At 44.4% G+C, this 20,655-nt stretch overlaps 1 protein-coding gene across 1 annotated transcript in view; it reads right to left on the reverse strand.

Annotated features, from left to right (window-relative positions):
- The window catches only part of LOC307031824 (striated muscle preferentially expressed protein kinase-like), a 39,719-nt gene that overhangs the window by 5,853 nt on the left and 13,211 nt on the right, over positions 1-20,655 (reverse strand). Inside the window, exons 3-33 of the mRNA XM_079669269.1 lie at positions 20,016-20,114; positions 16,693-16,858; positions 14,766-15,599; positions 14,177-14,592; positions 13,802-13,948; positions 13,193-13,375; positions 10,830-10,996; positions 10,563-10,651; positions 10,259-10,434; positions 10,000-10,183; positions 9,536-9,609; positions 9,252-9,410; positions 8,971-9,160; positions 8,530-8,759; positions 8,330-8,449; positions 8,133-8,237; positions 7,721-7,927; positions 7,480-7,603; positions 6,947-7,119; positions 6,471-6,583; positions 6,207-6,375; positions 5,681-5,780; positions 4,644-4,844; positions 4,215-4,272; positions 4,056-4,133; positions 3,809-3,981; positions 3,657-3,683; positions 3,427-3,579; positions 3,262-3,304; positions 3,092-3,157; positions 74-2,741 (exon numbers count right to left, since the gene is read on the reverse strand). Coding sequence (XP_079525395.1) covers positions 74-2,741; positions 3,092-3,157; positions 3,262-3,304; positions 3,427-3,579; positions 3,657-3,683; positions 3,809-3,981; positions 4,056-4,133; positions 4,215-4,272; positions 4,644-4,844; positions 5,681-5,780; positions 6,207-6,375; positions 6,471-6,583; positions 6,947-7,119; positions 7,480-7,603; positions 7,721-7,927; positions 8,133-8,237; positions 8,330-8,449; positions 8,530-8,759; positions 8,971-9,160; positions 9,252-9,410; positions 9,536-9,609; positions 10,000-10,183; positions 10,259-10,434; positions 10,563-10,651; positions 10,830-10,996; positions 13,193-13,375; positions 13,802-13,948; positions 14,177-14,592; positions 14,766-15,599; positions 16,693-16,858; positions 20,016-20,114 — 7,692 coding nt within the window. The remainder of the gene's footprint in view (positions 1-73; positions 2,742-3,091; positions 3,158-3,261; positions 3,305-3,426; positions 3,580-3,656; positions 3,684-3,808; positions 3,982-4,055; positions 4,134-4,214; positions 4,273-4,643; positions 4,845-5,680; positions 5,781-6,206; positions 6,376-6,470; positions 6,584-6,946; positions 7,120-7,479; positions 7,604-7,720; positions 7,928-8,132; positions 8,238-8,329; positions 8,450-8,529; positions 8,760-8,970; positions 9,161-9,251; positions 9,411-9,535; positions 9,610-9,999; positions 10,184-10,258; positions 10,435-10,562; positions 10,652-10,829; positions 10,997-13,192; positions 13,376-13,801; positions 13,949-14,176; positions 14,593-14,765; positions 15,600-16,692; positions 16,859-20,015; positions 20,115-20,655) is intronic.

Here is a 20,655-nt window from a genome sequence, read left to right on the forward strand (position 1 = left end):
CAGAGAATTGAAGCCACTGAATAGCAGCCACTTTATAAAAGCACAAAACTGAATCTTTTGGAAGGTCAGATACCTATGGTCCATGTGATTTCTGGAGGTGGACTTCCAGCTGGTAGGCAGGTAAGAGTGACAGGTTCCCCCTCCAATAAGATGTGGTCCTTCAGTTTGATGTGGAACACTGGAGCGAAATCCGAAGCGGAGCGGCTGAACTGCTGGCTTTTTGACAAACTCTCCTCCTTGGGGACGGATGAAGGCAGATCAGTTTGAGAGGGGGTTTTGTCTTTCTTTCCCCTCAAACCCCACCTGTCCCAGCGGGATCGCCTTTCCGTCTCTGAGGCTTTCTCGGAATGCATACTAGAAGTGGATTCAATTGATTCCTTGGATGCAGCGGAGCCGGTCTGTTTCGCCAGCTGATTCTCTGGGATGCCCATTCCTTTGAGTCCTCGCCCCTCAGATTGGGAATGACGATGGCGGGTGAACAGGGGCGTCTTCTTTCCCTCCTCATCCTCTTTTCTCTCCTCAGACTGACTGCGGATTTTCGAGGAGATTCCTGCCACTTGGTTCTCGAACCTATGCCGCATTGCCAGGACCGGGGAGTCATTGACTTTCTTCAAATCCTTTTGCACCAGCTCTTTCTGACTTCCCCCAGCGTCCTTCCTCTCCTCTGATTGGGTCCTTATTTTGGCCGAGATCCCTGCTACTTTGGACTCAAACTTGCGCCTCATAGCAGAAACCGAAGACTCGTCAGCTTTTCTCTCGTCCTTCTTTGTATCCAGGGACTTACTGCGACCGACAGCCCATGAAACCCTCTTGCTCACAGCCGCTTCCTGCACTTCCTGAGGCTTTTCCTCCTTTGGTTTCTCAGCCTTCTTATCAACGGACGATGACCTCTTGGCCCGCAAGGAAAACCTCCCGATCAAACTGAGGCCTGTTTCCTTATCGTCTTCTCTTAAATCTTGAACCGATTTGGATTTCTCCTGAAGTCCTTTGGGCACCATTTCAACAGGTGCCCCCCTTGCCCCCGGCCTGTAAACCTCTTCCCCCGCCTCGCCCCCCTTCCGGTTTAGTAAGGGGGATTTCTCCTCTGATTTATTTCTGGTCAGTTTCCGAAGGCCACGGGTCAAAGACGACTCCCGCTTCTTAAACCTCGCTTCAAAGACCTCCTCTGAGTCGATGTCTTTGATGTCTGTTCTGAGCACAGGCTGGCGGGCAGCAGTGAGATCAGGGTTGGATGATGTGGAAATAACACTGGGAGATCGATCAGCAGTTGCTACTTTAGCGAACACTGCGGGGTGTTCAGGTAATGTTGGACTTTCTGTGGCTCTTATAGCAGCGTGTTGTTTGGATTTGGCCTCTTCAGATGTGTGAGATTGCCCCGCAACTGCTTGAAAAACACTTGCATATGCAGATGATGGTTTATTTTCTTCTGCCTTTGTACCTTTTTCATTAATATGCAACTCGGGATATTCTTTCTTCTCTTCTTCTTGATCATCGGCCTCCTCTATTACAATTATAGGAGTAATTACAGAAGGGGATCTAGAATCAGATTCTACTTCCTCTGGCTTTTCTAACTGGGTTTTGGTCCGTTTCTCTATAATCTCATCCATGTTCTTCTCATTCATACTTTGCAAATCTTTCCGTTCTTTCACATTGTTCTGTTGGTCCATTCTTCCTGGTGTTGGGAGTATAAAGGAAGTCTTTTTTGTAGGCGTTGCAGATCTAGACTCCAGCGTTGTTTGTTCTGTGAGCGCGGACATTGACGTTGCCTCCTGTAGCTTCTTCCCATCTATGCTACCATTGCCAACGGATGGGATCTCTAAGGGGGCTCCGAACCGGCGGTGCAGGGGCATGGGCTCAGAATCCCCCTGGCTGAAGGAGGCGCTTTTACGGAAAACTTTGGTCTTTGGCGTGTCCTCTGTAGTAGTCTCTGAAGAGGCGGCTCTGGTGAGAGTTGATGTCACCGCTCTGGATCTCCTCACGTTCCTATCGAGAGACCCCGTCCGCCTCTCATCTTCCATGCCCAGCGTTTCAAACAAGGGCCCTCGCAGGCCGCTCATCTTCTTGTCCGCGTTTCCTCCCCTGAGCAACCGCTGCCTCATCAGTTCCAGTTTCAGGGCGTAATCCTCCTGGCTTAACTTGGTCCCCCCGGGGCTGGGGCTGCGATTGGGTAGTTCCATGGAAACAGCCTTTTTCAGGCTCTTGTTACTTTCTTCTGAATCCTGTTTAGCATTTCCCTCTTCTGGGTCAATGTGGAGAAGCAGTGCTGAGTCAGCAGAGCTCCCTCTCCTCATGGTTGCCCGTCTAGATTTGGTCTGCGGTTCGTCCATCTCCACACTTGATTCTTTTTTCAGGCTCTCTCTTTTCGTTTGTTCCATTTTGTCCTCATCAGGAGTTTCCTCTTCCTCTTTCCTGCTTTTGTAAGCCTCTTCTCTCGTACCTTCCACCTCCATGTTGTCCTTATTCCTCGGGCCATCAGCGGCAACACTTGGCCATGCAGTACCATCTTCGTCCCCCGGGATCTCGTTGAGAGAGACCCTGGAACCAGAAAAGACCATAGAGAGCGGCATAGGAATGAAGGGAAGCTCGTCCACATCTGCATCCGAGTCGGAGGAAGAGGAGGGGGGTGGGGTGCCTTCTTTTAAGTGCCGTGCCACAGCAATGGAGATGTGGTTGGATGATTCATTCAAAAGCTCTGGGATCGAACGCATCACCATCTTGGATTTGTAGCTGATAAGGGAACGCTGAAAAACACAATAGAGGACATCGTGAGATCGTATCTTCATTTCCCTATTTTGTACAAAGTCTTCAGTTCAGAGTCGATAAGACAACTTACAGACTGAAACAGAGAGTGTTTGTTCATTTTGGAAATAAACGAAAAAGCTATGCCATCTCCAGTATTATATCCCAACACTTTTAGAGGTTAATTTATTATTGGATTATGTCTAATACGACATTTTTTGAATTTTTTACTAGGTTTACCCTACACAATATAACACTATATGAAAAATTAAGAAAAAAAACGACACCAAAACAGCAATACAATACTAAATTCCTACTTTAAAGATTATTCCATACATTTTGATTGGCTTACCTGCCATTTCCTTCTTGACAAAACTTGCTTTAGCATGGATGTGTTGATGCTCTTGTCCATGGCTGACTGCAAGACAAAAAAAGCCACAATCCTTTACCTTCTTTGAAAGAATATCTTATAACACATATAGTTTAGAGGCCGGGCGGTAAACTTTCGAAATGACAACTCACCTTAAACCAAGGATGACGAAGGCACTCGACAGCACTTGGCCTCCTAGAAGAGAAAAATACATATAGGGGGAATATGAGTTTAGAGGTTGTTAAAAGAAAAAAGCGTTGTTCAAAATGATATATATTTACATATGTTCATTTCAGGAAAAAGTCAAATATGCTTACAGTCTGTCTGTCACCAAAAGCTTGATGACAAATCCCTTTGCTTCTTTGCAGAGGTCAGCGAACATGCTCTCCTCAAACGCCACATTATAGTTACGGATGTTTAAGGCAGTGGCTCTATCATTCTCACCGGCAAAAGGAGACACACCAGTAAGGCTGAAAAAAGCACATTATCACCAAATGAGAACATGTTTGGTTATTTTAGAAGGAAAAAGTAAATGTATGTAACCTACCAGAGGTACGTGAGGACACCAGCGGGCCTGTGGGAGAGCAGGACAGATCAATACAGAGTGGAACAACATGAAAGAGATTTGATTTCCCTACAGGTAACAAGGTAGACCCTCTGGGTTATTCACTTCTCCGTGCTGGAGAACAGGTGGCTCACCATATGTCTGTTGCCGTGGAGACTGGAGTTTGGTTAACGATCTCTGGTGCGACATATTCTGGCGTGCCATATTTACTGTAGTACTCCTCAGAAGGCTCCAGTTTTATGGCGTTACCAAAGTCACAAATTCGGATCTGGTCACTCCCGGGACTTGACATTAAAATATTTTCTGGCTAGAACAGGAAACAGTTATAAATACATGGGAAATAAATACATTGATGCAGCACCATGTGTGGGATGGCCTGACCTTTATGTCAAGGTGGGCGATGCTTTTTTGGTGAAGATAACGAAGACCTTCCAACACTTGCTGCACACTCCAGCGGATCTGTGTTGAAACACAAGAGCCTGAGCTTCACAGTCATGTTACGTAATGATAGCGCAATGCAGGGAGCAGAAGCACACAAACCTCCAGTTCCTTCACTGATGTTTTTTTGGCAATTCTTTCCAGCAACTCCTCGTGACATCTTCACACAAGCAGTTGAGGAAAAGACACAAGAGGTGTGACTCGAATGCACAGTCCACGAGCAATGAATTATAAAGGAGCAAAACTCCCACACATGCTATCTCTTGCTAATTCCACTCGATGAGTCAGAGAGAAAGAGCTCCGCTGCGCTTCATTCATGCCTCCGGGGGACTGCAGGAGACATAAGGATTAATGCTTTGGATCTTTTTTGTCCTTCAGATGCTTTTGAGAGCACTTGTACTTAGCAATGTACTTTTTGTACACTGCTGTAGAGTTATGAAAAAGTTTGCACATGTTTGAAGGGATAATAGAGAATAGAAACGGCATGATGTCATTCATACCATAGATTAAGAATTGACACTGAAAGGATACAACTCTGTGATGAGCACCACCACGCTCTTCTTCTCAAAGGCGTCGTGGTAGCAGAGAATCCTCTCGTTGTCCAGCTCTGACAGCAGCTGCATTTCTCCGAGGGCCAAGGCCTTCCTCTTTCCTCCCGCAGAAATGATCTTGGCAGCGAAGTCCGCCTTTCCCTTTTTCTGAACCACCCTCTTCACATAGGAGAAGGCACCCCTGCATCAGGAAGTGGGTTTTAAATATTACCAAACATGTTTCTATTTGACAGTCACACCAGAAAGTAAGTAAGTGCACTACAGTGACCTTATTATAGGGTATCGATCAGAAATATAACTATTACAGCATGGAAATACATTCTTGACCTTTGTGAACAGTGTCTGGACAAAATCATGCCAGCTCGAATGTCACTCACTAGCCTTTCAACCTAAAAAGACAATATTTTTAAGAATGGGGACATGTAAGGATTAAAAGATAATTGACTAAGCTGAGGGATTGTATTGTTCATGTACAACACCATTGTTTAATACTCTAATGCTCTTGGGAAGATGAATGCTGTGTGTGGATTCCAATTATGCAAATACTCCGTACATGGAGTTATTGCTGGTATTTTCTTTTTGGAAAATGTAAAAATCAATACAAACTATTAACGATTGGTAGTTTTGCCCTTTTCCACTAATTAAATAATGAAATATTCTTTACCATCTTATTATAAACTTTCATCTTCTATGAGTGTGTTTCTGTAGTGTTTGTGAGAAGAAATTATATTTTGAGTTTACTGCCCTCCCAAACCATCTGTTGGACAAAAGATTTTCCCATTTGCCCCCCTCTGTCATTCTCAATGCTCTACAGTTCTCACTTAATGACCGTCTCCACCGAAATGTTTTATCAGTCGGCTAATGTATTCTCTGCACTCAGACGGGTGACTCACCTCTCGTTCCCGTCAACCCTTGTTAAGCAGGTGCGCCTCCCCGCCCCCCCACAGCCGACCCTTAGTGCTCAGTGTGTGTGAAGGTTGATAGCATGAGTGTGTGGCCAGCCATACACACACTCACCTCCCTATCTCTTTGTGGATATCATAGTAATCCGTCAAGCGCCTCATCTTCCTCAGAATGGTTCCCTCGTCCTCCATTGGCTCTGCTGCTTCTTTCCGCTCTGCAGGGAGCATCAACATAGCCATTATCATTATGTGTGTGTGTGTGTGTGTGTGTGTGTGTGTGTGTGTGTGTGTGTGTGTGTGTGTGTGTGTGTGTGTGTGTGTGTGCCATCATAGTGACAGATGGTTTCATATTGTAGTCTCTAAACACCTGGTGGTCCCGCCCATATGGTGTGGATTTAGCAATGCAATTTCCAACAGCAACCAGCTTATATTGCTGTGTGGCAAATGGATATAATCTAAACTGAATGTTAAGATCGACAGAAAATGGAGGAAAAGGCCTTTGGGTCAACCTATTTGAATGATTTTTTAAAACAAAACCGATTGAGAATTAATCAGTATTTCTTTATTTGTTTTTACTCGCACAGCATTTCTGCAATTTTACTATGACAAAAATCTGTCCCGTGAAAAGTGTGTTTGCAGACCTGTATGGACCGTGAGTTCTGCTTTGCAGGAGTTGGAGCCAGCTAAGTTCTTTACAGTGCACGTGTAAACACCGGAGTGTTCGGGGCGGGCGTTTAGGGCAACTAGGGAATATTCTGGGTCATCGTACACAAATGTGAAGTGGCTGCTCTCAGAGAGAAGCACATCATCCTGCAAACAACAAGAATACGGTTTCAGATTAACTCATTTCAGTACCACAGCAAATATAAAGGAAACAGTCTTATCTGATATTAAGCAATTGTTACCTTATACCACATGATATCTGGGTCTGGTTTGCCTTCAAGTTCAACAGCAAAGCGTGAAGTCTCCCCAATGTGCACGTCCACATCTTCCATGATGGTTTCAAACTTGGGAGCAACTACGGAAGAGAAACAAGTCAAACAGGTTCAGACAGATATGAAAATCCCCCAAAAACATTCAAATTGGAGTCGAAAACTGAAATACCACTTCATACTATACTACTATACTAGAAATACGATATATTCTCATGATATTCTTTTGCTCCCAGTAATCTAAATAGATGCAACAACCCCATGAGGGTTCTGCCAAAGTCATTTTAAGAGAAGCTTTATTTAGATTTGTGAAAGCTGAAGCTCAAATTAAGTTACACACATCTGCCATTTGTTGTCATTAACTACTGCCAGGAGTAAGCGGCAAGTCATTTGAATTGAATCAGAAATGAAAAATGTGTCATGTGTGCTTCTCCCTGGACTAAACCGACCTGCCATCGCCAGCTGAAGCGTGCACAGGTCGCTGCCAAACTGGTTGCTGGCCGTGACCACCAGCTGCCCGGTGTCTGTGCTCCGGACTCGCTGAAGCTTCAGGGTGTGTTGATCGTCGTCTGGCATGCTCATCTCGTACATCCCCGGTCTGTTGACCAAGACCACCCCTCTCCTAGGAAACAGGCAAGATATTAGAGGGCTACACATGAGCACACGGGATCTTCTTTAGCGACAGGTAGCAAAAACCCTGCAGACAGAGAACTAAGAAAGATTGAATTATTTGTAATTTAATCTGAAGATAAGCAAGTTCTATCGCAATTTATAAAATAGTCCCTGATGATAAAAGGGAGAAAAGCAAGGATGTGCTCTGACTTTTCCTCTTTAAAATGAGCTTTCCTACATTTAAAGATTAAAGCCTCATCAATTCAGCCTCAGTGTGTGCACACCTTTAGTTGTATTATTGCAATGTCTTGCAGACAAGTGTATGACTTTTGTACAAATAACTCTAACTGCTAGGGATAGATGGACTAACCTTTTCCAGGTGACAACTGCATGCACGTGGTTCAGTGTGATGGTGAGGCTTGCAGGTTGGTTCTCCACCATATAAACAATGTCCGGTTTGTCTAGAATAATTGGGGCTTTTCTCAAATAGGGTCCTACAGGGGGGAAAAGATTGTAAAATGAAACATGTTATGAAAGCAAAACATCACAACCTCAGATGAAGCATGGGAAAATGTATGTTTCTTTATCAGTCAACTTCTCATGGGTGTCACCTCTGTCCAGCAGCTGGACCAGGTCAGTGGAGGCTGATGGTTTGCTCAATGTCTTCCCAGTGGAGGTGAGGATTCTGAAAGCGTAGCGGACTCCTTTGGACAGCGAGGTGACGGTGTAGTTGGTCTCCCTCAGGTTGGAAGCCACGACAGACCACTGGATGGAGCCCAGAGGCTGCTGCTGCACCACATAGAGCAAGGAGCAGGCATCTGAAGAAAGGCGTTTTGTTTTAAAAAGATGTGCTGATGACTTCCCAAAGTTCTTAAAAACAGAAGGCATCTGGGGCATGCTATAAATAGATTTCACCGCAAGCGTTTTATGTAAAGTGATTTTTCTTTCAAAATGTTTTTGGTGAAGATATGTCGCAAGATTGCAGATAAAAGATATTGGTATCCTAGAAACTAATAAACCTACCATAAGAAGGGTCCAGCCTCTTTGGCCTCTTCCAGATGAGGCTTATTGTTTTTCCTGTTATAGCCTCTATCACTGGGGGGCCATCAGGGGGGTCAGGAACAATATCTGTTTTCAAATGATAAATACAATTCATATAATATAGCACATATTGAAATCTCTTGACTGTGGGGTCACAACGTAAGCCCCTCCCTGTGCACCTGTGACGTAGAGATGTGCATAGCAGGCTGCTTTTCCCAATTTGTTGGAGATGACCGCCTTATAGACGCCCCCATGAGCGTGACAAGCGCTCCGAAGGACCATACTGTGGACATCCCTGTCTGAAGAACACACGCACACTTTATTATTTACCAACTTTTCCCCGAGAAAAATGAACTTTGCTATTTGGCTTTTTGCTTACACTGGCTCATCTTGCGTTCCTCGCTGCTCTCGATGCGCTTGCCGTTGTGGTACCAGGCGATGGTTGGGTAGGGCAGACCAGACACTTTGCACTTCAGCAGCGCCTCTTTGCCTTCAATCACCTCTGCATCAGCCAGAGGTTTAACAAAGTCCGGCATGCTCCTCTTCTCCACTTCACTCTCCAGCACTTCTGGCTCTTCAGGGATGGATGGCATTTTCTCCAGCTTGGCCCTGGAGGAACAAAAAAGATATTGATTTAAAAAATCTGAGGGCGTCCACTTGAACGGATTTATTCAACTCCTGTCACATAGCTTCACTCCCTTTTCCCTTTCTTTTCCCAAGAGATAAAATAAAGGCTTTCTGACTTCCTTACTGACAGCTTGGTTTTATTTATTCCCTTTCTGAAGCCTTTAAAATGACACATTGGAATGACTTCTCTTACATGTGAGAGGAGATGGCGGCTCGGGGTTCTTGCATGTAGAGCTCAGCGGTGCAATCAGATTTTCCGTGAATGTTCTGAGCGACCGCTGTGTAGAAGCCTTCTGTGTCGCTGCTAACGTGGGCGATAACAAGCGAGTGACGACCCCCCTCTTGAAGGATGCGAACATTATCACTCTCCTCCACTCTCGTCTCTGAAAGCATGAAAACGACAATCGGACACTTCTTCTATCGAGTAAACCACATGATACGTTCAATGTCAGACACTACACTGTGGTTTCTTACCAAAATGCATCCACGTGACGCGAGGCGCAGGGGATCCGCTCACCTTGCAGTCAAAGCGGGCAGTGCGACCTTCAATGACCTCCAGGATGTCTAGCTTACGGGTGAACAGAGGCTCGATGGACGGTGTGACTCTCAGGCTCGCACTTGAGGTCAACTCCTCTGTGAACGGAACCACACAATGCTTAGCAACAAGCTTTTCTGCAGCATATTCACACAAAACACTTTTATTTTATTGAAATCTATGGAAATATTTGGGGGTTATTTAACTAAAGCTAATACTTTACCTTTCGCGGTGCTTAACTTGCATGTGTATGTTCCACTATCATCCTCATGTACTGAATTTAGCAGCAGACGGCACCTGCAAGATAAGAAAGTGAAATCTTAAAAATCACTTTACTTTTAGAAAAACACCTTTATTCATTTACGGTTTTTTTAACATGTGTAATTGCATTCATGCCTGATTTGATTTGCCTTGGTCCTGACATGTTTCTAATCTTGGATAAACCAGTTAAAGCGCTTTACCAGTTACATAACAAGTCATAACAATGGATCTTTTGGAGTTCCAAGGATATAAGTGATTCCAGCAACCAACATTTATTTTAGGGCAAGATACATATTCAAGGGATTAAAGGCATCCAATGTTTCATCTCGTATTAACACTGTATAAGTGAGGCCAAATGAACGACAAGAAGGAAATAGTTAATCACAGACATCACCAAAATACTTTTTCAAACATGCATGAACCCACCTCTTGCCATCAAAGGGCATTTTGCAGTTGAGCAGCGCTGGCTGGATCAGCTTCCCGTTGGAGAGCCAGTCCACATCCACGTCGGGGGGTCCTGAAATGCGGCACTCGAACACGGCCGACTCTCCGGCCCTCACCGCCACACCTTTAACCTCGCTGGTGATTTTCAGCGCTGTTTTTGCAGATGCTGATGAGAAAAAAACAGACATTTTAGAAGATATTTGTTATATTTACGTAGGCAGATTAATTCTCCATTACTCACCTTTGACCTCCAGTCTGCACTCAGCTTGCTTGGCTCCGTACTCGTTGGTGATCTTGCAGACGTATTGCCCCGCGTCTGACCTCTGCGCTGAGCTGATTCTCATTTCAGCGGTGCCGTCATCTGTGTCTCGCACGGCGAAGCGCCCCGCTGTCTTCACAGAGACTCCGTCCTTCAACCTGGGTCAAAGTAAAGTGGCTGTCACAGTCGTTTATACTCAGGTGTTAAATGGAGGGTGTGTTACAGAGTGTGACCTTGGCTGAGATGATAGCGTCTATGAAAATGCATTTGAGGAAAGATGTCTTACCAATACACCATGGGTTTGGGCTGCCCTGCGACCTGAGCTGAGATGACGACATCTTGACTTGGAGTTACCTCCTGGTCACATGGTGCCACCTTCCACAGGATCACAACACACCTTAGTATTAGTATTTGTTATTTGTTTTCGGTCAGTATATTTAGGATTGTCAGCATATTTCTTGAGGGATGAATGCATCCATAGACAGTCAGTCAGTCCTGAAGATCATCTTTAAAACTAAAGTAAGACTTTGTTCCTGACAGCTCCTCCTCCTACCTGAAATGTGGGAGCTTCCTGGAAGTGGACTCTTTTTTTCGTCGGTGCAGGAGACTCCTCAAGCTCCATGGCTTCCTCCTGAGGACTCAGATACTCCTCCTCTGACTGCGTCCTACTACTGAGTTTCAAGGCCCCGGATAGTTTCCCACATTGCATGTGGGTGGGCTCTGAAAGAAAAGGAGAAGGATACTGGCAATATGTATAACAGACTTTCAGCTATTTCTAATTCACCTTCACTTGAGTTTATGGTGAAATTAGCTATTAGTTATTGAAAATGTAATTGTCATTCATTAACTGGGGAGTTTTCATGGAGGTCTCTCCTTACTTAAGTGCTTATCTCATGGAATATGGTTATCATTCCACCAGGGTGTCTTTTTAAACCTTTTGAAAGCACCAATCTGTCAGGGCTATGATGTCTTCGCTTGCTTTTCCTGAGATGACTATCTTAGCCAGGATGAGCAGTTGGCAACATAGAGCAGAGAGTTATAGATGAGTGGGCCATGCGCACCCACACACACACACACACACACACACACACACACACACACACACACACACACACACACACACACACACACACACACACACACACACACACACACACACACACACACACACACACACACACACACACACACACACACACACACACACACACACACACACACACACACACACACACACACACACACACACAGGGGGAGCGTAGGGACCTCTCTGAAGTGTCTGTGACTAAACAGATAATGAATTAATCCCTTAATCCCTGACCCAATGATTCGCTTATACCCATGGAGTTCCAGAGCAGACACTGTGTCTGGAGTCCCGGCAGCTTCTGCTAAAGTCAGAGTTAATTCGCTGCTGGATAGAGGAATATATAACTGTCACCCTACACTACCTCTCTTTAGACTCCTCTGTGTTTCTCTTTCTGCCTTGTCTCTTTCTTTTTAACCTTGCTTTTCTCACTTTCTCTGGCATACGCTGATAACAGTGTGAAAAGTGAAAATGTATAACATCCAACCGTGGAAGAGAATCAAAACATGTCCTCTCATGAGGAGAAAAGCAGAGTGGATAGGTAAAAGCGCATAAATGTCATCTGCAGGTCAAACAAGACCAGGACAGACTTGTCAGCATGAGCAGAAGTATACATCCAATGACTGAATTATAGAAAAGTACCATTAAAAGCGTTCCTCTGGACAGAAAAAACACTAGAAATGACAGGTTTCTTGTCTAAGGTAGGTTGGGATTCAGATAAATTGTTAACACACTGGCATTAAAAAGAAAAAATAACAGAATAACCTACCTAGAGTCACATCTCTGAGCGGCGTCTGTGCACCAGGGGATAAGTCCCGGGAGTATTTACGCAAACCTGCCAACTCTTACGCAACTGCTGCACAGTCAGAGCCAGCTAACCTTTCCTTTTCAGCCCCATCCTCTATTCTCTCTTCTGCTTCCTGTCACTGTTATAGTCTGTAGCATTATAACAAAGATGATAGCATCTGAAATTAAATAAGGAGGATATTGTGGAAAATATAATTATTTGATGTTTAATCGTAAATGAGAGTTAATCTCTGTCACCAGAGGTTGGACATCCTTATGGCATAGAAATCACTTTTCTCTATATATTTTAAATCACCCTGCCATAGATCTACTCTGGTCCCAGTTAAAGTGACTCACATAATCTCCCAGAACATTTTGACAACTCTAAGGCCCTGCAGCATGAAATCTAGAGATGAAAAACACTATGATTGCGGCGGCAGTAATCTGGCACGGGGACATAAAGCAGACTGCAATTACCCGGGAGAACAAGAGGGCGGCTAAAAATACTCCGGCAAGTTAGACTCCACTGGCCTAATATGGCAACACACTGCTGTTGAGACAGAACCAGAGTGCACGCTCACATTTGTTGACAAAACTGGGGTGCAGGTTGCATTGACACAAGCTGAATGTACTCACCGTACAATATAAACACACAGACACACACAGACACACACACACACAGACACACACACCGCGGGCACATTTTTAAAATCGACCTTTTTTCCCAGAAGGAATATTTCCAGTGTTTATTCTGAATGCCATGCCTGCCTTTAGGACTCAGGGGACCTTTTGTGTGACGGGGCAGGTCTGCCGTTTTGATTCTGCCTTTGAGAATTAATGGGTTGCTATGGTAACTATCGCTGCGAGGAGCCCCCGGTCGGGATGCTGAGCTCCGGCAGGCCTTTGTTGTCATTAAGACAGAATGTCAGGCGGAGGAGGGCTGGCAGGGGATTAAAGTGTGTGTGAGTCAACATGTATTTCAAGGAGTGTGTTCTTTGAAATGCCTATAGATGTGTCGCAGTGGCACCATCCATCCCTCTCCTCACCTGACTGCATGTAGAGCGTGGCGCTGCAGGTGGCGCTGCCCGCCGCGTTGACGGCCGTCACGCAGTACGACCCGGCGCTCTTCAGACTGATCTGCTTTACCACCAGGCTGTGCTTCTCCCCTTCAGCTTTAACCAACTGCAAGGCCCCGCTGTTCATCTCCACATTGTTCTTCCTCCATGTCACTGAGGAGGTAGAGAAGAGCACATTCACGCAGATGACAAACGTAACAAAACCTCCCACTGAAAAACAGATATAGCCCAATCTGTCGTACGAAGATGAGTGATGAATAAAGCCCATTGGTTTCGGTTTTTGCAGGCTTTCAAGAAGGATTTTCCCTCTAGGTTTTTTCCTCAGTAACACATAGTTATCTTTTGGCTGAAAGAACACACATAATACCTTCTTCCAGTAAACATGATTCTCTAAAAATGTGACTTCAAATTGATTTCCTCCAAAATAATGGACAAATCATTATTGGTGCAACAAATGCATTCCTGGCATTTTTGTATTATTTCCTTTTCAAACATATTTTTTTTACAATTCTTACAAGCGAGTAAAACAAAAATGAGCCTTTGTGTTTCATACTGTGTGCAAAATGTTCTCTGTGGTACCTGTAGGGGACGGGCTCCCAGTGACGACGCACGTTAGCGTGACCTCTGACCCACTGCATGCCTTGGTGTCCTGAAGAGGCCTCTCAAATCTCGGGCCCTCAGCTGGCTCCTCATCAGCAGACAGGTAGGAGTCATCAGATGAGCCCCCTGAAAACAAAAGGTCACGTTTAAGAAGTCATACAGTAAAGTAGGATTACAAAAAAAATTGAACAAACTTCTTAAATGTGGATTCAATTTAGTTGGGGTTGTTCATGCAGGCAGCATTTTTGAGAAATTGTCTGAGAGACTTGAAGGTCAAGGAAAACATAAACGGCATTGTTAAGGATTTATGCATTGGGTTCCTCTGTGGTGGCTGCACCATCAAATGTGTCCTACCTTCCTCCGGAGACCTAGGTTGAACAGAACGACCCTTCCTGCTCCTGCGGACCCTCCCCTCTTTCCTCCTGCTCCTCTCGTTGCTCCTGTCTGCCTCACATTCTGTCTCCATGGGTTCATCATCCAGCAGGATAGTGGGGATGTTCAATTTCAAGACGGGCGACGTCTCGGCCTTCCTCCTTTTCACGCGAGGGCTGATGGAAGGAGTGGGTGACGGGGCGAGCCGGAGGGGCTTGGGAGGGTACTGGGACCCTGGTTCCCTCACAGTTAGTGGAGATGTTCTCTTCCCGTTGGGGCTTGGTGATCTGTGGCCCGCTTCGTTGTCCCTCTTTGTCCCCAGGTCTCTGCTGGGGGATGAGGATCTTTGAGACTTTGGTGCGTCCCTGTCAGCTTCAGGAGAGCTTTGTAGGGTTTCCCTGTGTGCAAAGACAAGAACACGGTTATGTAACACTGACAAGTACAACATTTTTAATCAGATTTCAAGGAAGTGTGAAGTCAATTTCAAATGTTGCTTCAAGAATTGTTCACAGCTTACGTAAGAAAAATGCATTTTAGAATTAATCAGTAAAAGAGCATTTGTATTTCAAACCTGGTGAGGCTTGTCCTTATGGCTGTTGGCAATGGTTGCCCTGGTAACTGGTGAACTGGCGCCGTCTCCATGGTAACAGAGATTTTCCCTGTTCTTCCTCGTGATGAGCTATCCGCTGGTTCCCCCTGTGAATCCGGCTGTGTCATGTTTCTCTTTTCAGGGCTGTTACTCTGCAGACCTTTGCCCTGGGCCTGTGGAGACATCTGCACTCTGCTGCCCACTTCCTGTTCCCCGACTTTCCTCTCCTCCAGGGCTCGCTCCCTCTCCTGCAACTTCTTAACCACCTGGGGAGGAATGGGCTCTACTTTCCCCGTGGTGAGCCTCTCCTTCTGTGACAGCTGCTCGGTGGAATACGCCTTCTTCAAGCTCGGTTTCCCCACGAGTTTCTTGATCCTCTGGAGTTCCTCTGCAAACTTGCTCTGGTAGCTCTGCACCCTCTGCGAGTAGCTCGTCTTGTCCTCTAAGGACGAGGCCCGTTGTTTGAACGCTGATCGTTTATGCGCTGCGCCCTGCAGGACCCTCTCCTCGTCTTTGCTCGGGCCTCCTGACTTCTTTCCGCTGTCGTCTGAGTCGAAGGAAGCCGCTCGGCCAGATCTAGATCCTCCTGATGGATCCACACTAGCCCTTTTTTCCTCAAAAGCACAAACCTTGTCGAATATCTTGGGCCCAGCGCGAGCCAGTTTGGGTGTCATGACAACACTTGATGCCTGGCCTGTCTTAGAAGATTGGGGATTGTTTTTTTCTGGCTCTTGGTCTGGGATGCTGTTTTTGTGCTGGGGAGAAGACAGGGGGACACGGGAGGAGAGCCCCTGTGATTCGTCAGCAGTTTGAGTCCTATAGGGGTGAGGAAGGATTGAGGGGAAATGGAGGTGTGAAGTTAGAGCTCTAGTGCAGCTTCCATAGGCGTCGGAATATTAAGAAAGAAACAGATGAACGTCCATTTGTGTCATTTTGTTTTCATGTTGTGAGTTTCTTGTGTTAAGTCTGTGTCTCATTTTCAGAAAGCAACACATCAGACAAAGTAAAACGAAATGGCAGAAATAGGAATTGAAATCAAGTCTAGCCCACATTTCATTAATTTTTTTAAACTGAATTCGAAATTGTAGGCATGATGCAGAAACAAAAATGCAGATCTACAACGTGAACTCTTACAAAATGCCCCTGCTTCAAATACAAAAACATCATGCCTAAAAAGAACCTGTGAACTACATGATTATTAAATTGTGTCCATGCTAATATTATCTTGAATCAAAGCCATCCACCCATGCAAGCCACAGCAAACCTATAAAGATATGGTGTTGATCCAAAAGTGTGGGGCGTCTCTACAAAACATGCAGTGGGTAAAAAGAGTCATCACAGTATCCAAAAGTGCTGAATAATACATTTTAGCAGATTGTGCCATTGAGTCCTCTCTAATGGCTTTAGAAATATGAACAATGATATTAAGAGGGATGTGTTATCATTGTTAGATAAAAACAAAACCACATTCACAGCAACAAAAAGAGTCAGAAGGAAAGTGTGGCATCAATGAAACAATACTGTATGAAAAAAGCTTGAATATATGAAATAAGAGTAAAAAAATTAACAGTTTTGGAACTTATTACATGGAATACAGTTTTTGCAAGTTGGGTCTATGGCGGATGTTATGTCTTGTGATTTCTTTGCAATTTGGGGTTTGTGGCCAGTCTTTTTTTATGTTAAAGTGGGATCATAAAAATAAAATGCCATGTGCTATAACGGCATAGAAAAAGTCCTCCCTCTGTAGAGGCTGAACATGCTCCCATAGTAGTCGCTGCCTACAGAAACACTTTCCTCTGACCCCTGAGCAGGCCGTGCCAGGTTAGCGTGAGACGCCCGGATTAGCGGTTCCACACCCAGGTGACGGACAGGGGGGGCCCCCTCAGCGGGAGCCCCTCCGAGGGCTTGCCTGGCAGGGTTTGTGGGGTCCAAGTGAGACCCTGCAGGGCGAGACCCTGGAGGGCGAGATCCTAGAGCTCGGAGCTCTCGTTCCACCACGGGGTCATAGCCACCAGGGAGTGTGGCCCTGCGATCCGACGCGTCCGGGTTGTAGTCCATCATCCCGCCTCCCTCCCCTGCAGAGAGGAGACATTAAAAAGGAATCACAAATATACAGTATGTTTTATATTGTGTTTTGTGTCTGCATAATGCAGGGGTGTCCACACCTTTTTCACAGAGGGCCACATACAGAAAAATATACGAAGGGCGGGGCCACTCCCTAGAGGTATATCGCCTCGTAAGTTAAGTTCAATCGATCCAATGTAGGTCAATTATTCTTGATACTTGAAAATGCTGCCTACATCACAGCTCTCATTCAGTTATTGTGTTAGCAGCTCATTCCTTAAAACAGAAGTTTTGGATCTCTTATAATAAGAGGGAAATATGAAGGGTATATTTCAAGGTTGTTAATTTACATTTGTTATTGGGCTTTTTTCCGATCAACTTAGATTTGTTAGAACATGTTTTCAACTTGAATTGACTGAATTTATTTGAAAATTAGGCTTGAATACTGTGTAATATATTTGAACATATATATTTAAGAAGTACAATATAAGACAAGCAGAAGTTTATTATAATTATGTCATTATACTTTTTAAAAAAAAGATAATTAATCAACCCAACGATACAGCAATTTAATGAAGAGGAACCCTGAGCTGGTAGAAAATGATAGTGGTGTGCAGGATCATCATTAAGCATCAAAAAGGGCTAGGATGGAATAAGGGGTCTATTGATTGCTTGGAAACAGGAAATGAAATGTGTAAGGGCTACTCTGCGGGAGCATGCACCACTTAGAGGGATCCTCCCCCGTCGCAAATCAGGTGATGATTGACGTTTTAGTGATGAGCAACGAAGACGGGAATGCTTTGGCAGCGAAAAGAAAGGGCAGTCAGCATCTTGCTTTAACGACGGAAACGTTGAAACAGCGATGGTGCCGAGGATATAACACGGCAGGCTCCCACTGCCATCACAAACTGTACTGACTCAGCGCCAGAATCAGAAAAACGAACTATATCAGCAACAGAACTATAAGGACACATTTTCAGAGGGAAATATCACACAGATCAAGACTTTGACATATTGAGCTTTAAAGTGCTGTTTTTCATTTCTCTCTGTTGCCTTGCAGTATTTTTACGAAGCTAATGGAGAATTCTCCCGAACAATCTTGCATCATGCATGTGCATTAGATCCAAACAAATCAGTCTGAAGTCAAACAAAACAAAAATATTTCACACCATTTAAGAAGCATCCTCTTTGTGTTTAACAAGGCGTTCTACATTTTGGTATGCAGCAGAGGAAACAGGAATCTGCTTCTAGAAGAGAACAAACGATGCATCACCTCATCCATCCCTCCCTCATTTGATATTCTCTTTTTTTCTGTTTCTTGTCTCAGGAGGGATGTGATGAGGGCGTAGTTAGCCCGCCAACACGTAAGCCTAGAAAGTGCAAACACTGTGAACAAGCAAGGGAAGAATGTGAAATGTCTATTCGGTGCAGGTGTCAATGTTAGGGATCTATATTCAGACATCCTGTTGCCCAGTTAGGAACGGGCGCCGAGGGCAGGCAGGTTCTGTGACGCCAGTCCACCGACACCATTTTAGCAAATGAGTGAATAATCTTTCAGGAATTCTTGAGCTGATAGGAAAGGCAAATCCTTTTTTACATTTGCATTAAGAACAAGAGCGTGGGGAGTGAACATTTATTAGGCCATCCTCATGTCAAAAGTGAAAGCACTCGAAATTGAAATTGGTTTCTGTATTTTAGACCAACTAGGTTGATGGGATAGCACAAGAAACACTCCTCAATTTTTTTCCATGCACAAAAACCTATATAATAAAACACAGGAAAGGTAAAATCCCCCAAAACATAATACAGCCTCTTTAACTCACATTGACGAGGAAGTAATTCTTGTTGTTGTCACAATTCATTAAAGACAGGGTAAAAACTACCTAGAGCTGTGCTTTTGTGATCAAACCCTGATCTAAATATGAAAACTGCATGGCTGCAATTAACAATCATTTCATTTTCTATTGATCTTTCCAGGAATTGTGTTGACTAACAGACTACTGTCAATGAGATGTCAGAAAATGAGCCCAAAACAAATCACAATTTCCATGGTCTGACCCAGTGGCGTAACAAGGTTGTGATTGGCCCCGGTTCAAATATTGTTTTGTGCCCCCCCCCCCCCCCCCCCTTTCTCTTTTGAGCGCCGCTCTTGTGCTTTGGTTTGCTGTACATTATAAATGCAAGCTATTACAGTTTTTATAATTCTACCGAACTTGCTGGTGTTAGCTACTGTACAGTACAGGTTAATTAAACGGTTTGCTCGTCACGCAAGGTATCATATGACATGAAAGGGAGCAAGGTCATTGGACAGACAAATTACAAATTAATGTAGGTTGCTTGGTTACTTTGAAGATTGCGTGAACCGGCCAATGCCATTGGGGACCCAACTAAATTAAATGAAAATAGAATATTTAAAAAATAAAAGTAAAATATATATATATTTTTTTGTGTGGGCCCCGGTGCGTTGCACAGGCTGCACCGTCGATTGTTACGACACTGGTCCGACCAACCAAAGTGCCAATAAACTCAGATAAAACTGAAAAAAACAGTCACATCTCTTTGCCCCTGCTTGATTTAAATAGAATTCTCCATACTAAATGCCCCATATTTATTTCCTTATTGATTTAAACTATCAAAGCACACAATGTAAAATAATTGCCGCATTTATGTTCGACCTCATTCATCCAACAATGTCATCTTTTGCAGAGGGATCCAGATCTGAGACAGGTTCCCTGCTGAAACTAGGGCAGTGTGTCACTTTGTTGCATCACAGCATTAGGGATTCATGGGAAATGGACGTCACGTTCTGCGGTGATGCAACGTTCTGATTAATAGACGACCCTTTTTTTCTGAATTTAACCAACGCACTGCTTTGGCTGGCTTGATAACAACCTCCATTACATATATCAATCTGCCTTGAGTCATCATTTTGAAGAAGTGTGTTTTTGGCAGTGATGTTGGTGCTGCAGTAAGTCATATTGACTATAAATAAGGTTTAAATAGCTACTGACTCTGTGGATGCTGCCCGCTGCACATTTTTGGCAAGTAATGCATATTTCATACTATAAAAATATACATAAGAAAAAGGTGACATTACACCTTTGAAGAGCTAATCCAGGAGAAGCAAAATGTGTACACAACCTCAGCAATATGTTTTAGATGAACTACCTGAAGGTCCTCTCCGTCCGGCCTTGTCTTGGTGCCTCCCGAGCCCTTCTTTTGTTTCCATCTGAGGTTCTGTGGTCTCATCCTCTGTGGTCTCAGAGTCTGAAATAAAGGGAAGCAGAAAGAGATGAGTTCGGATGGGGAAAGAAGATGGAAATCTGGATAACAGAAATTGAGTTGGAGAAAAGGAGGGGGATATCAACAACAGAGACCCGGTGAAAATGACTTTTCACTTTTGCTTAGCGAGACAGAATTCGAGGGGGCCTTGAGATGGGCCCCGAAAGTGAAATCAAATGGGTTGAAGCTTGAGCGTGACATGGAGCCAGCTGTGAAAAGATGGCTGGTACATGGAGACGGGGTAATGTAAAGATGCTCTCTGATCAGTCTGGATCGGTTTGTTTCTTTAGATTCCTATTTCTATAAATAGGTCACCTGCTATAGTCATTAAACACAATACCTCATAATACCTCATTATGATGATAACTGGGTAACCTTTCCAAAAGATCAGTATGAGTGGAACAACATGAAGTGATTTGCATCAGCAATGAAGAAAATGCCAACCATCTGGAAAATGTCATAAGAGATAATTTCACAGGAACTGAAATCACAAAAAATAAGTAATGTGGGCAACAGAAAGAAGGAC

Source organism: Notothenia rossii (genome assembly GCF_949606895.1).
Source record: "Notothenia rossii genome assembly, chromosome: 3".
Lineage (NCBI taxonomy): Eukaryota > Metazoa > Chordata > Actinopteri > Perciformes > Nototheniidae > Notothenia > Notothenia rossii.